This window comes from Salmo salar, chromosome 04, assembly GCF_965601325.2.
Source record: "Salmo salar chromosome 04, fSalSal1, whole genome shotgun sequence".
NCBI classification, from domain to species: Eukaryota; Metazoa; Chordata; class Actinopteri; order Salmoniformes; family Salmonidae; genus Salmo; species Salmo salar.
In genome coordinates, this window is record NC_138294.1 from 30,534,025 (window position 1) to 30,548,487 (window position 14,463).

Here is a 14,463-nt window from a genome sequence, read left to right on the forward strand (position 1 = left end):
ATTACATTTTGAGTGATGCAGTGGGCCTAGGTAGTAAGGGATCGGTTTGAAGAGCTGAGTGTGGCACCCATGGGAGGAAGGGATGTTTGGGGTTCGCCTCAAATCCCTCTATCCTCATCTCTCCGGGCATTCAATTAGTCTCATGCTGGGGATGATGTGGTGCCGACCTCTAAGTCAAACTCAGCACTAACTCAGCCACTTTTATTTGCAACTGACCCAATTACGTACTGCCAACCTCGTGACACACTTTTATACTTTTCCTCTCTCTTTTTCTCTCTCTTTCAACTCTTTTTTTTCTTGTTTCTTCACTGTTCATGATGAATGGTTGCTTGCTTTTTAGGATAAATGACAGGTCAATGATTAATAGTACGCTCTCTTTCGCTCTTCCTTCCCACCCCATCTTTTGCCTTCCACGCGCTCACTCTTTTGTTCTCTCCCTCCCTCTTTTCCTTGTAATCTGGTGTATTTTTTTCTAAACCTGTGTTAGCCCCATCAGCATATTTCCATAAATAAACGAGTAGAGCGCAGGGGGGAAGCATGGCCCAGAGGCAGGGCAGTGGACATGTGCAGTATGGAGGGATGGAGGGATGGAGGGAGAATGGGATGAAGGGAGAGAAGCCAACTGCTTCAGAATGGAGTGTGAAGGTGACTGCGGAAAGACGTAGAGGGGGACATGGAGAAAGAGGGAGACGGTAGGAGAGAGAGAGAGCTACAGTGTATTAGAAAGGAAGAGACAGACAGACAGACGGATTGATATTGAGCCACAAATGGGAGAAGAGAGCGAGATAGAGATTAAGGAGAAGGAGGAATCAAGAAGGGAATGCCGAGACAAAGCAACAAAAGATGACGTTCAAAGGTTTTTAATTAAGTACGATCCGCGAGAAAGACAGGAAGGAGTGGTAAAGGAAAGCAAATGAAGGCAAGGCCATCTAAAAAGATGGAGGGATGAGAGCAGGAAGAAGAGAGGAGGGAAGGGGAAGGAGGAGAGGGGAGATGAAGAGACAGTGTGATGTGGCTGGGTGTTGTGGCCAACACCCGATGGCGGTGCTGTCCTGTTGTGGTTAATGAGGCAACGTTGCAGGTAATTAGCTCTCAATATGGCATTATCAGTCACCAATAACGAGACGCTTCATTATGCTCAACCCACCCAGCACACTTACCGAAGGCGAAGCACCTCATCGACACAAACACAAATCTGTAACTACAAACACCCTTACACACAACATCAGTTTCGGCCCTGTCTTCTTACTTGCGAAGGCATTTCTCTCACCAGATAATCCATATTTCCACTTGAAAAGCACTCAAACACTATACGAGGCACAATAACCTCTTGAAAAAGCAACAAGAACTGGGCTTGGCCTGTCTTTGCACCACAGCCTTGAGGCAAGAGTGAGGCAGTGAGCTGCAATAGCAGATTTCCACTTTAGTAAACATTTCAGTGCCAAGGTACACAGTCCACCGGGAGCTGACTGGTGCATGTAATGTGACAACATTGTTGCTACCCCATTTCTTTTTCAGGTGGAAAGGAGGGTGTTTACTCACTTTACAAAAGGCAGAATGCTAAATTAGAGCTTTGTTTGGCCGGACTAAGCATATTTGAGCGTGGCGAGGTTCGAATAGCGTTGGGAAACAGTTCACCTGCAAAGAGCTCCCTTACTGCGCCAGTGCTTGGCAAGAGAGGGCGGTATAGGACGACATTGCAGTAGAAAAGGTAGGATAGAGAGGTGGTTCCAAAACGTTTCCCTTCGCTGACTACACAGTAAGACGAACAAACATGTTTGGCAGCCCACCAGTAGGCTAACGCAATTTTCCAGAAGAAGAGAGGTCTGACGTTCTGCATACTTAGCTATCTCGCACTCCACTACATTGATGAAGGTCATTTGAGCGAGGACTTACATAAATGGAAACTTGCACTGACATCATGTATACATTTCTGCACCATAGCACAGTTTAGTCGGTTGCGCGGTAGCCTAGATCCCCATGCATCTAGCCTACTGTGTTACAATTTTCCGGAAATGCATTTAAAGCCTTCTGACTGATGCTGAGGTAGCACCTCAAAGACCAACACTGTTCCACAGACCACCATTTTGGGAAGCTCTTTTAAGACATATTGTACCGTCAAACAATATCAAATCAAATCAAACCAAATGCATTTATATAGCCCTTCTTACATCAGCTGATATCTCAAAGTGCTGTACAGAAACCCTGCCTAAAACCCCAAACAGCAAGCAATGCAGGTGTCGAAGCACGGTGGCTAGGAAAAACTCCCTAGAAAGGCCAAAACCTAGGAAGAAACCTAGAGAGGAACCAGGCTATGAGCACATGGCCTAGATGTTCAAATGTTCATAAATGACCAGCATGGTCAACTAATAATAATCATAGTAGTTGTCGAGGGTGCAACAAGTCAGTAACACAAGAGTAAGTGTCAGTTGGCTTTTTCATAGCCAATCTTTGAGAGTATCTCTACCACTCCTGCTGTCTCTAGAGAGTTGAAAACAGCAGGTCTGGGACAGGTAGCACGTCCGGTGAATATGTCAGGGTTCCAGCAGGTCTGGGACAGCAGGTCTGGGACAGGTAGCACGTCCGGTGAACAGGTCAGGGTTCCATAGCTGCAGGCAGAACAGTTGGAACTGGAGCAGCAGCACGGCCAGGTGAACTGGGGACAGCAAGGAGTCATCAAGCCAGGTAGTCCTGAGGCATGGTCCTAGGGCTCAGGTCCTCCGAGAGAGAGAAAGAAAGAAAGAAAGAGAGAAAGAGAGAATTAGAGAGAGCATATTTAAATTCACACAGGACACCGGAAAAGACAAGAGAAATACTCCAGATGTGACAGACTGACCCTAGCCCCCCGACACATAAACTACTGCAGCATAAATACTGGAGGCTGAGACAGGAGGGGTCAGGAGACACTGTGGCCCCATCCGATGAAACCCCCGGACAGGGCCAAACAGGTAGGATATAACCCCACCCACTTTGCCAAAGCACAGCCTCCACACCACTGGAGGGATATCTCCAACCACCAACATACCATCCCGGGACAAGGCCGAGTATAGCCCACAAAGATCTCCGCCACGGCACAGCCCAAGGGGGGGCGCCAACCCAGACAGGAAAACCACGTCAGTGACTCAACCCACTCAAGTGACGCACCCCTCCCAGGGACGGCATGGAAGAACACCAGCAAGCCAGTGACTCAGCCCCCGTAATAGGGGTAGAGGCAGAGAATCCCAGTGGAAAGAGGGGAAACCGGCCAGGCAGAGACAGCAAGGGCGGTTCGTTGCTCCAGCCTTTCCGTTCACCTTCACACCCCTGGGCCAGACTACACTTAATCATAGGACCTACTGAAGAGATATGTCTTCAGTAAAGACTTAAAGGTTGAGACTGAGTCTGCATCTCTCACATGGGTAGGCAGACTATTCCATAGAAATGGAGCTCTATAGGAGAAAGCCATGCCTCCAGCTGTTTGCTTAGAAATTCTAGGAACAATTAGGAGGCCCGCGTCTTGTGACCGTAGCGTACGTGTAGGTATGTACGACAGGACCAAATCAGAAAGATAGGTAGGAGCAAGCCCATGTAATGCTTTGTAGGTTAGCAGTAAAACCTTGAAATCAGCCCTTGCCTTAACAGGAAGCCAGTGTAGGGAGGCTAGCACTGGAGTAATATGATAAAAAATGTTGGTTCTAGTCAGGATTCTAGCAGCCGTATTTAGCACTAACTGAAGTTTATTTAGTGCTTAATCCGGGTAGCCGGAAAGTAGAGCATTGCAGTAGTCCAACCTAGAAGTAACAAAGGCATGGATTAATTTTTCTGCGTCATTTTTGGACAGAAAGTTTCTGATTTTTGTAATGTTACGTAGATGGAAAAAAACTGTCCTTGAAACAGTCTTGATATGTTCTTCAAACGAGAGATCAGGGTCCAGAGTAACGCAGAGGTCCTTCACAGTTTTATTTGAGACGACTGTACAACCATCCAGATTAATTGTCAGATTCAACAGAAGATCTCTTTGTTTCTTGGGACCTAGAACAAGCATCTCTGTTTTGTCCGAGTTTAAGAGTAGAACGTTTGCAGCCATCCACTTCCTTATGTCTGAGACACAGGCTTCTAGCGAGGGCAATTTTGGGGCTACACCATGTTTCATTGAAATGTACAGCTGTGTGTCATCCGCATAGCAGTGAAATTTAACATTATGTTTTCGAATGACATCTCCAAGAGGTAAAATATATAGTGAAAACAATAGTGGTCCTAAAATGGAACCTTGAGGAACACTGAAATGTGCATTTGATTTGTCAGAGGACAAACCATTCACAGAGACAAACTGATATCTTTCCGACAGATAAGACTAAACCAGGCCAGAACTTGTCCATGTAGACCAATTTGGGTTTCCAATCTCTCCAAAAGAATGTGGTGATCGAATTGTATCAAAAGCAGCACTAAGATCTAGGAGCACGAGGACAGACGCAGAGCCTCGGTCTGACGTCATTAAAAGGTAATTTACCACCTTCACAAGTGCAGTCTCAGTGCTATGATGGGGTCTAAAACCAGACTGAAGCGTTTCGTATACAATGTTTGTCTTCAGGAAGGCAGTGAGTTGCTGCGCAACAACTTTTACAAAAATGTTTGAGAGGAATGGAAGATTCGATATAGGCCGATAGTTTTTTATAAAATCTGGGTCAAGATTTGGCTTTTTCAAGAGAGGCTTTATTACTGCCACTTTTAGTGAGTTTGGTACACATCCGGTGGATAGAGAGCCGTTTATTATGTTCAACATAGGAAGGCCAAGCACAGAAAGCAGCTCTTTCAGTAGTTTAGTTGGAATAGGGTCCAGTATGCAGCTTGAAGGTTTAGAGGCCATGATTATTTTCATCATTGTGTCAAGAGATATAGTACTAAAACACTTTAGTGTCTCCCTTGATCCTAGGTCCTGGCAGGGTTGTGCAGACTCAGGACAACGGAGCTTTGGAGGAATACGCAGATTTAAAGAGGAGTCCGTAATTTGCTTTCTAATGATCATGATCTTTTCCTCAAAGAAGTTCATGAATTCATTACTGCTGAAGTGAGAGCCATCCTCTCTTGGGGAATGCTGCTTTTTAGTTAACTTTGCGACAGTATCAAAAAGAAATTTCGGATTGTTCTTATTTTCCTCAATTAAGTTGGAAAAATAGGATGATCGAGCAGCAGTGAGGGCTCTTCGATACTGCACGGTACTGTCTTTCCAAGCTAGTCGGAAGACTTCCAGTTTGGTGTGGCGCCATTTCCGTTCCAATTTTCTGGAAGCTTGCTTCAGAGCTTGTGTATTTTCTGTATACCAGGGAGCTAGTTTCTTATGACAAATGTTTTTAGTTTTTAGGGGTGCAACTGCATCTAGAGTATTGCTCAAGGTTAAATGAGGGAAGCAAAGTTGTAGCAGTGACGAAGCAAGGACAACTAAGTTTCGGACAGAGTAGCAAGGAATACAAAGTTGGAACAGTGACGAAACAAGGCCAACTAAGTTTCGGACAGAGTAGCAAGGAATACAAAGTTGGAACAGTGACGAACAGTGGCAATTACAACTAAGTTTCGGACAGAGTAGCAAGGAATACAAAGTTGGAAAAGTGACACTTCGGTGAATCAATCAATCAAATGTATTTATAAAGCCCCTTTTAATGTCAGCAGGTGTCCCAAAGTGCTATGCAGAAACCCAGCCTAAAGCCCCAAAGAGCAAGCAATGCAGATGTAGAACTCTGTAGAACGTTGCAAGGGAGATGAGTTTGGAGGAGCGATACAGTCATCCACAATAACCAGGTAACTGCAACGTTTGTAACCTGAGGGTTAACAAAAGGACAAGCTCAGTGGTTAAGTCCATCATAGGTCTACCTGAACAAATGTCAGCTTGTGAACCAGTGGCTCAAAGAATGAGTTCCCCCGAAAGATACACTGAATGTTTTCATTGTTTACGCACAACACAACTACCCCGACAATGTAATTTCACGCCTCTGTCCTCAAGACAGTGACTCGGTCACGCATCTCAAAGTCTAATCCAGACATATTTAGCAAGATAATCACCCGTCTTATTGTATAATCCGGTGAGGCAGCGGAGGGCGAAGGTAGATGGGCAGGAGGGGAGTTATACTCCTAATCTATATCAGTCAACACGTCCGCGCCAAACGGTAAAGACTGGACTTGTCAGAAAAAGGGGGGAAACTCTCTCTCTATTTTTCTTCCTTTCTACTTCTCGCTGCATATTGAAGGTAAGGAGGATCGAGGACAGGGAGGAGGTCAAGGGCTGTTGACCATTGGCCAAATTGTGCTTGTGTTTGTTTGCTTCAATCGATCGGCTAATCAATCGATACATTTATCCATTCGTCAATAGGACTTAATGTGTTGTAGCCCTCTTTGGAATTTCTCCAGAGAGTTTGGGCAGTGCGAAGTGTACGGTCTGAATGGAAAAGAACAATTACTGGTGGTAACAAACAGGAACTGACGGACAGACAGGATGCCAGCAGATACCAGGACAGAAGGCACTGAAATGACAACCGCACAGGAGATTGATTGTGTGAGATGCGAGACGGCGGTGTACGGGTGGAAATGACAAGATGTAACCATTGATAGGAGGATGACAGGGCAGCCGGCGGACAAGAAAATCCACTCATCTCCCTCTCCTCTTCTGGACCCCCAGCTCCCCCCTTCCCTAAACGGTAACGAAGGGGAGTCTGATTTCTGAGTCGTGACACAAAATCGGTGGTGGAGATCGATAGGAAGAGGAGGAGGCAGCCAGGCCTATTGTACCGTGGGTTGTTTTAAGACATTGGATGAGAAGAGAGTAGCTGAGCCATCTGGGCATTGATCTTCTTTCGAATGCAGATGAACAGCAAGGGAACAGGAGGAATGTCAAAAAAACATAGGGAAAAACACTGGAGAGAAAAAAGGACAAAGGATGAGACCCTCAGCTAACCGGTTCTGGATCACAGCCGGTCTGTGACATCATCCGCTTTAACCCCCCCCGGTCCTCCGTTTCATTATTTCAATTAGCGTGATTAGGATCTGAAATTGCTTGTGTCGACTTGGTGATTGACAGCGATTGGCCACTTAGGGAGCAGCTCATGCTGTCTCTAATGGCTCATGTAGAAGTGTGTGTGTCTGTATGTGTGTGTGCATGTGTACGAACGTGCACGCGTGTGTTTGTTTGTTTACCCTGATGGGTACTTTGCTCATTCAAGAGGAAAGCTGTTCTTGAGGCAAACAACAGTTAGGCCTATTGTTAACTATGAATGCGCCACCATGGAAATTGTATCAGTTTAGCTATAGGTGTGTGCGCAAGCCCCTCATTATCTTGGAATCCATTTTGTACAGTGGAGGCTGGTGAGGGGAGAACGGTTCATAATAATGGCTAGAACGGAGTGAATCGAATGACATCAAACACATGGAAACCATATGTTGGATGTATTTGATACCATTCCACTGATTCCGCTCCAGCCATTACCATGAGCCCATCTTCCCCAATTAAGGTGCCCCCAACCTACTATGATTTTGAACAACAATTATACAGACAATATGGCACTAACTTTCCAAATACCAGCCAACTGCTCACACATTCCTATTTCTAGTTGTTTTCAGTCATTCCCTGAACCAACTATGAGAGAGGAACAACTGTTAAGATAGGCTAGATGGGTGAAACGCCCAGAGAGCTCGAGGAATTAGTAGGGAGACCAAAGATGATCTATAATAAATATAGCCGAGTGACTGCTCTAACAATGGAAATACATGTCCTCAATGATTGAAGGCAGGCGAGATCAGGTGGGACCATTCTAGCCAATGAGAGGGCAGATACGCGTGTAAGCAACAGGCGCGACAAATTATTTTTTTCTCAAAGTTGCCAGAATGCATCCAGTTATATCAGTACATTTGTAACAGACTAAATATTTCGAAACTTCTATTCGATCAAATAAGCCTCACGTACTTGCTCATAGGCCTCCGTACAAAAATTGCTCGTCTCACGCGGACCGATTTTGGGAGGAGTAAATCTTCTCGCTTCGCCTCTTCCTCTCTGGGGAGACAGCATGCTCAGAGAGTTGCAATCAGTACACATCACCTGCGTGCCGCTCGCATTGCCGCTTTCGCCGGAGACAGTCTCTCTCCTGTAATATTGCCGGACTGAGAAGGGGGTTCTGGTTTGCGTGGAGAGGCACATTAGGTGGTTAATTGTAATTTATAGGGCCTACCTGTTCTGCTTGTCTCATCTCATTATGATCTGTGGTCTCTAGGGAGGAGAAGGCAGACTAACGCTGTCTTGTTGGCGTGCCTCTCTGCACTTCACGCGTCTTCATCAACATTCGTACAACGTATGTTCAAACGTGAGGCATCAGGCACAACTTTATGAGCATCTGAGATGGTCGGGGGTGTAAAGGTGTTCTGTTTGACGTGTCCGTGTGAACTGTCTGAGAGGCAGTCTTTCATCCTGGGCCCTAGTTCTGACAGCACAGTGCTATGACAAGGCATTCAACGTGCAGCCATAAGTCTCTCTGTCTTCCTCACGCTCTCTCTTTCTCTTCTGCGTCTCTCTCTTTCTCTTCCGCATCTGTCTCTCTGTCTCTCTCTCTCTCTCTCTCTCTCTCTCTCTCCTCTGCATCTCTCTCTCGCTCTCTCTCTTCTGCATCTCTCTCTCTCTCTCTCTCTCTCCAATTTGCTTTATTGGCTTGACGTAGCAATGTACATATTGCCAAAGCTTACTTTGGAGATTTACAATATTAACATCATTCAAATAATAATAATCAAGATTGTCAACGGGACAACAGTAACAACAATAATCAAGGGTCAAAATAACCATACATTGTAAAATAACAATAACAATGGCATAGAGGACATGTGCAGGTCGGTTGGTCTGTCAGACACTGTCCCTCATCTTATGGCAGGCAGCAATGTATAGCGCTGCCAACCCACAGCTCTCTGCGTCCTCCCCCAACAGGACGGATAGCCTATTCTCATCAGAGAGGTCTTTGAAACCTTGAATAAGTGTTTGAAATTTGGGTAAATGACACTCTCTAATTGCTTTATATATTTTTTTTACATTTTGTCAGGAAATGCAGCTGTCTGTAGTGCAGTGGTTGCACAGACTTTCCTCTACAGGGAGCCAGGTTTTCCTGTGTCTACCCTTCTCAATGGCAAGGCAGTGCTCACTGAGCCTGTACTTTGTCAAGGTTTTTCTAAGGTTTTGATCAGTAACCATGATCAAATAGTTTGCCACGGTGTGCTGTCGATTTAGGGCCAGATAGCACTGCATTTTGCTTTGTGCTTGTGCTTGTGTTTCCCAACAAGTGAATTAGTTTTGTTTTGACTGTGTTGTAATTTGTTTTATTCTGATTGATTGGATGTTCTTGTCCTGAGGCTTCAGTGTGTTAGTTGAACAGGTTTGTGAACTCAGCCCCAGGACCAGCTGGATGAGGGGACTCTTTTCCTTGCTCAGCTCTTGGCATTACAGGGCTTGGTAATGTGAGAGGGGGTTTCCAAAACTTAAATGGTATATTTTGAGTTTTTATTATTAGTGGATATTGGCCTAATTCTGCCATGCATGCATTGTTTGTAGTTTTCCTCTGGACATGAAGGAGAATCTTATAGAACTCTGCATGCTGGGTTTCAATTGGGTGTTTGTCCCATTGGATGGAATCTTGTTTTGCAGGTGGACCCCACACCTCGCTGCCATAAAGTGCAATTGGTTCAATGACACATTCAATTCATTTTAGCCAAACATTTTTTTTTATAGGTATTTAAATTTGAATTTGTTTTTTAAATGGCGTAGAATGCCCTGCATGCTTTCTCTCTCAGTTTATTCACTGCCTCATGAAAGTGTCCAGTTGAGGTTATTTTTAAACCTAAGTAATTGTAGTGTGTGCCGTACTCTATATATAATGTACTTCCCTGAGGTCTGGATCTTCTCTGGAAATCATTATTTTTGTATTTTTAGGGTTTACTGCCAGGGCCCAGGTCTGGCAGTACTGCTCTAGCAGGTCCAGGCTCTGCTGTAGGCCATGTGCTGTGGGTTACAGCAGGCACAGGTCATCTGCGAAGAGCAGGCATTTAACCTCTGAATTGGGAAGGCTAACACCAGGGGCTGAGTATTTTTTCTAGAATAGTGGCCAATTCGTTGATGTAAATATTGAAGAGTGCAGGGCTCAGATCGCAACCCTGGCAAAGGCGTCGCCCCTGGTTAAAGAATTCTGTTATTTTCCTCTCTCTCTCTCTCTCTCTCTCTCTCTCTCTCTCTCTCTCCCTTCCTCAGCATGTCTCAGAAAGGGACAAAAAAGGGAGGAGCGCCCTCACCCAGAGCGAGGTAAGTGAGACCCACCCGCAAAGATAACAGTGATGACACAATGGCAAAGATGATAATGTTGACAAAGATGAAGTCAGACCTTTTTGTCCTACTCTCCTCTCCGTCCCTTAACAGCACGTCATCAAACACCTCCTCTGGACATGGGACCCCTGGGCGCCCCGCGCTCCGCCAGCCCAAGTCAGGAGAAAATGGCAACAGCTCCAAGAGCGGCAGGAGCCACAGCCAGGGCTCTGTAGCAGCCGTCTACCTGTCCTACCTCAACACTCTCTTTGGACAGGTCAGTAACACTGTCGCCTTTTTATACCTCTGGGGTGATTTACAGTTTTGATGCAACGCAACCTGGACACAGATCCATAAACCAACTGAAAATGAACAACAGCCATATTTCTCACACCTCAATTCCCTTCCCTCGACCCTAAGCTGACAAGTATATATCAGAGAATTGGCAACAACCCCTACTCAATACTGACTCTTAGCATAGGGGTCCCCCAGGGGTGTGTCCTCAGCCCTCTGCTGTACTCCCTGTTCACCCACAACTGCGCGGCTTTGCACGACACCAACTCCATCATCAAGTTTGTTGACGACACCACGGTCGTAGGCCTGATAACCAACAATGACGAGTCAGCCTGTAGGGAGGAGGTAAGTGAACTGGCATTGTGGTGCCAGGACAACAACCTCTCCCTCAACGTCAGCAAAACAAAAGAGTTGATTGTTGACTCCAGGAAACAGATCCACATCAACGGGACTGTTGTTTTAAGTTCCTCGGTGTCCACATCACCAAGGACTTGACATGGACCAACAACACTACCACTCGGCAAGAGGGCGCAATAGAGTCTCTATTTCCTAAGGTGGCTGAAGGAATTCGGCATGCCACTCCGGGACCTCTCCAAATATTACTACTGCACCATTGAGAGCGTCCTGACCGGTTCCATCACGGCCTGGTATGAAAATTGCTCGGTCCACGACCGCTAGGCCCTCCAGTGCATCACTGGGACCGTGCTCCCAACCATCCAGGTTACTTACTCAAAACGGCACATGAGGAAGGCCCGCAGCCATGAGCTGTTCACTCCCATGGGGCAGATGGTATGTGTGCTACACACACATCAAACTGATTCCACCAGACTTATTTTGATTGCTAAATACTGCACAATTGAAACAATTGCCCCCCAATCACCCCTTCTCCAATACACGTGTAAATATTATAAATTGTGCCTTCCTGTATTATACTCATGATAAAATTGTTATTCTATTTTACTGAGCCATTTACTTTATGTTTGTATTCTTATCTTGAATTATTTCGTATTGTTGTTGCATTGTCAAGAAGGAACCTGCAAGTAAGCATTTCGTTGAACGGTGTATACCATGTGTGGGTAAAATCGGTCATAGAAAACCAAACATGACAATCAAAAGCGTGATGAGCACTAAGCAGTTGGATAAAGCACAAACAGATTGACATCCAGGCTACCACAACCCAATTTTCCCAATTAGCAGCCGTATCTCTGCCCATGTACCTCCCTTGGCCCGCCCTGCCCTTGCAGTGACATTGCCATAGAGTATTTGTTTTTTTCTGTGCTTGGACACACACACAGTGAGAGGAGGTTACCCCACCCCATAGCATTCTAATCCCTGCCTTGGCGCAAGTATTAATAACGCCGTTAGCCAGGCTCACTGTCATCCTTCATTAGCCATAATGAGAACAGAGACACAGACAAACAGACACAGACCAAGATGAACATGTTAGACAGTAATACAGAGGTATAGATATGTGTAAGGCAGAATGTATGGCATTTTTAGCGCCAATTTCTTAACTTGAGCTTTAACGTACATTTGTTTGTGTATTGTGTGTGTGTGTGTGTGTGTGTGTGGTGTGTGTGTGTGTGTGTGTGTGTGTGTGTGTGTGTGTGTGTGTGTGTGTGTGTGTGTGTGTGTGTGTGTGTGTGTGTGTGTGTGTGTGTGTGTGTGTGTGTGTGTGTGTGTACCCGTTCTTCATGTGTGTACGCTGACTGTCCATGTATGCTCTTTGTGTGTTCATATGTCTAATAGTTATTTAAAACATTTTACTCAGCCACCCATGTGAAAGCAAGTAGATTGGAATGAATTGTTAATGGGTCTGTGTATTGACTGATGATTGGAAACTTGACTTTGGCATACTGTCTAATCTTCTCTTGATGAATAAATCAAATGAATGTGTGCTGACCTTGCCATCTAAATATGTCCTCGTGTACGCCAGAATCTCCTCTACAGTGAGCACAGGAGCACATAGCGTGTCTGTACACCATTTGATATTATGTTGCTTTTACGATGCCTGACCATTTTGATAGGGTATTATTTATTTTACTTTGGTTAGTTGTTGCTGTTCTAATCTTTAGAAAAAAAACAAAGATGGCATTCAATGTATACAACAAATTATGCCTAGTAACATGGGGTGTTCAAAGACTAGGCTTCTACCTAAGTATGTCATCAAAGTACAATTTTGGGAAGTTTATAAATTGCAGGTGCTTTACATTTAGCTTTAACAGTAGCCTAGAGGAAAAACATCCTTTTGGCCTGAGTTTTATTTTATTTAACCTTAACCAGGAAGTCCCATTGAGTTCAGAGGACCTCTTTCCCAAGAGAGACCTGCGAATGCATTGTGTTTGTGTCTGCTGCTGACCTTTGGCATGACCGGCATACATTAAGCTTGACCCTGATATGTCTGCCGAAATGTGATCCACATGTGTACTGTAGCATGTTTCCTTAGCATCCTGTGTTTTGTAACGCTCGTATCCCACTTTATAGCATCATCCTTACTGTAATGTCCATTGCGCACATCTTTCTGCCAGAAAACTTAATGTAGCAAGAATTCTTATAGGGCGGCAGAGTTGCTAGCTGTTTGTACAATTATCCTTGTTGAAATGTGCCATTCATGTACGTCATTGATATGTATGACAGCATACTTAAATGTGGTTAACATGTCTCGTATGTATCTATTGAGCTACCTGTAGGTTATCTGTACAGCCTTGTCTCATAGACTAGACACAACATAGTAAATGTAAATCTGGGATACTCATATTAGTATATGTTACATTTGGTGTTGTTACATAAGACAGATGGTTGCTTAAGGCAAAAACAAAACTGGGGTGGATGTGTGGGCATATAACATGAACGTCTAGCAACCCAAAGGTTGCGAGTTGGAATCTCATCACGGACAACTTTAGTATTTTAGCTAATTAGCAACTTTTCAATTACTTACTATTTTTTGCTACCCTTCCCCTAACCGTTTAACCTAACTCCTAAACTTAACCCTAACCTTAACCCTAACCCACAACTCTAACCCGTAGCCTACCTAACATTAGCCAGCTAGCTAACGTTAGCCACCTAGCTAGAATTTTTGCAAATTTGTAACATATCATATGCTTTGCAATTTCGTAACATATAATACGAATTGTAATTCATACCATATCATACGAAGTGGGTGATGGACATCCACAAATGAATACATGCCATACAAAATGTAACATACAGAATAATATGAAATGCTCTGAGGCCAGGTTGATCTGTATTCTCATACAATGCAGGTTAGCCTTTGTGCTACCAAAATTCGGTGCTGTTTGTATGCTATATGCCTTTCTGTTTCTACTAGCCTGTGGGGCCTGTCTTTGTGGAAGAAAGATTCAACGTTATAACTATCTTAGATTTGCTATACTGGATATACAATAGCCTTTATATGCTGAGGGAGTTCAGCTTCACTTTTATGTTGCCATTTCTAGCCTGTGTCACTGCAACAAAATAGAAAGACATGAAGCACAAAATGTAATTTTCTACTCAATAATTTCATCTGCATTCCAGTGGGATCCGCAGATGGATCTAGCATGCCGTTGTTTTCTATCTAGCCTACAGGCCTATCTGTGAGTCCAGTAAGACTCATTGACTTTAGCATGTTTCTGCCCCTAGTCCTTTGAGTACTGTGAATTGTCCCAGTGCTCTGTGCTTTGCCTGGCCTTACCACCAGCCACAGTCATAATATATCTGTCATGACTAAGGGCGCATACATATATATACAGTGCATTCAGAAAGTATTCAGACCCCTTCCCTTTTTCAACATGTTGTTATGTTACAGCCTTGTTCTAAAATGTATTACATACATTGTTTACTCATCAATCCACACACAATACCTCATAATGATG

The 14,463-nt window shown here is 44.5% G+C and overlaps 1 protein-coding gene across 1 annotated transcript in view; it reads left to right on the forward strand.

The window, feature by feature from the left end:
* The first annotated feature begins 6,102 nt into the window (after nt 1-6,102).
* Nucleotides 6,103-14,463, forward strand: part of LOC106602693 (calcium-binding protein 2) — a 34,267-nt gene continuing 25,906 nt past the window's right edge. The window contains exons 1-3 of the mRNA XM_014195478.3: nt 6,103-6,221; nt 10,247-10,297; nt 10,412-10,574. Coding sequence (XP_014050953.1) covers nt 10,248-10,297; nt 10,412-10,574 — 213 coding nt within the window. The 5' untranslated portion in view covers nt 6,103-6,221; nt 10,247. The remainder of the gene's footprint in view (nt 6,222-10,246; nt 10,298-10,411; nt 10,575-14,463) is intronic.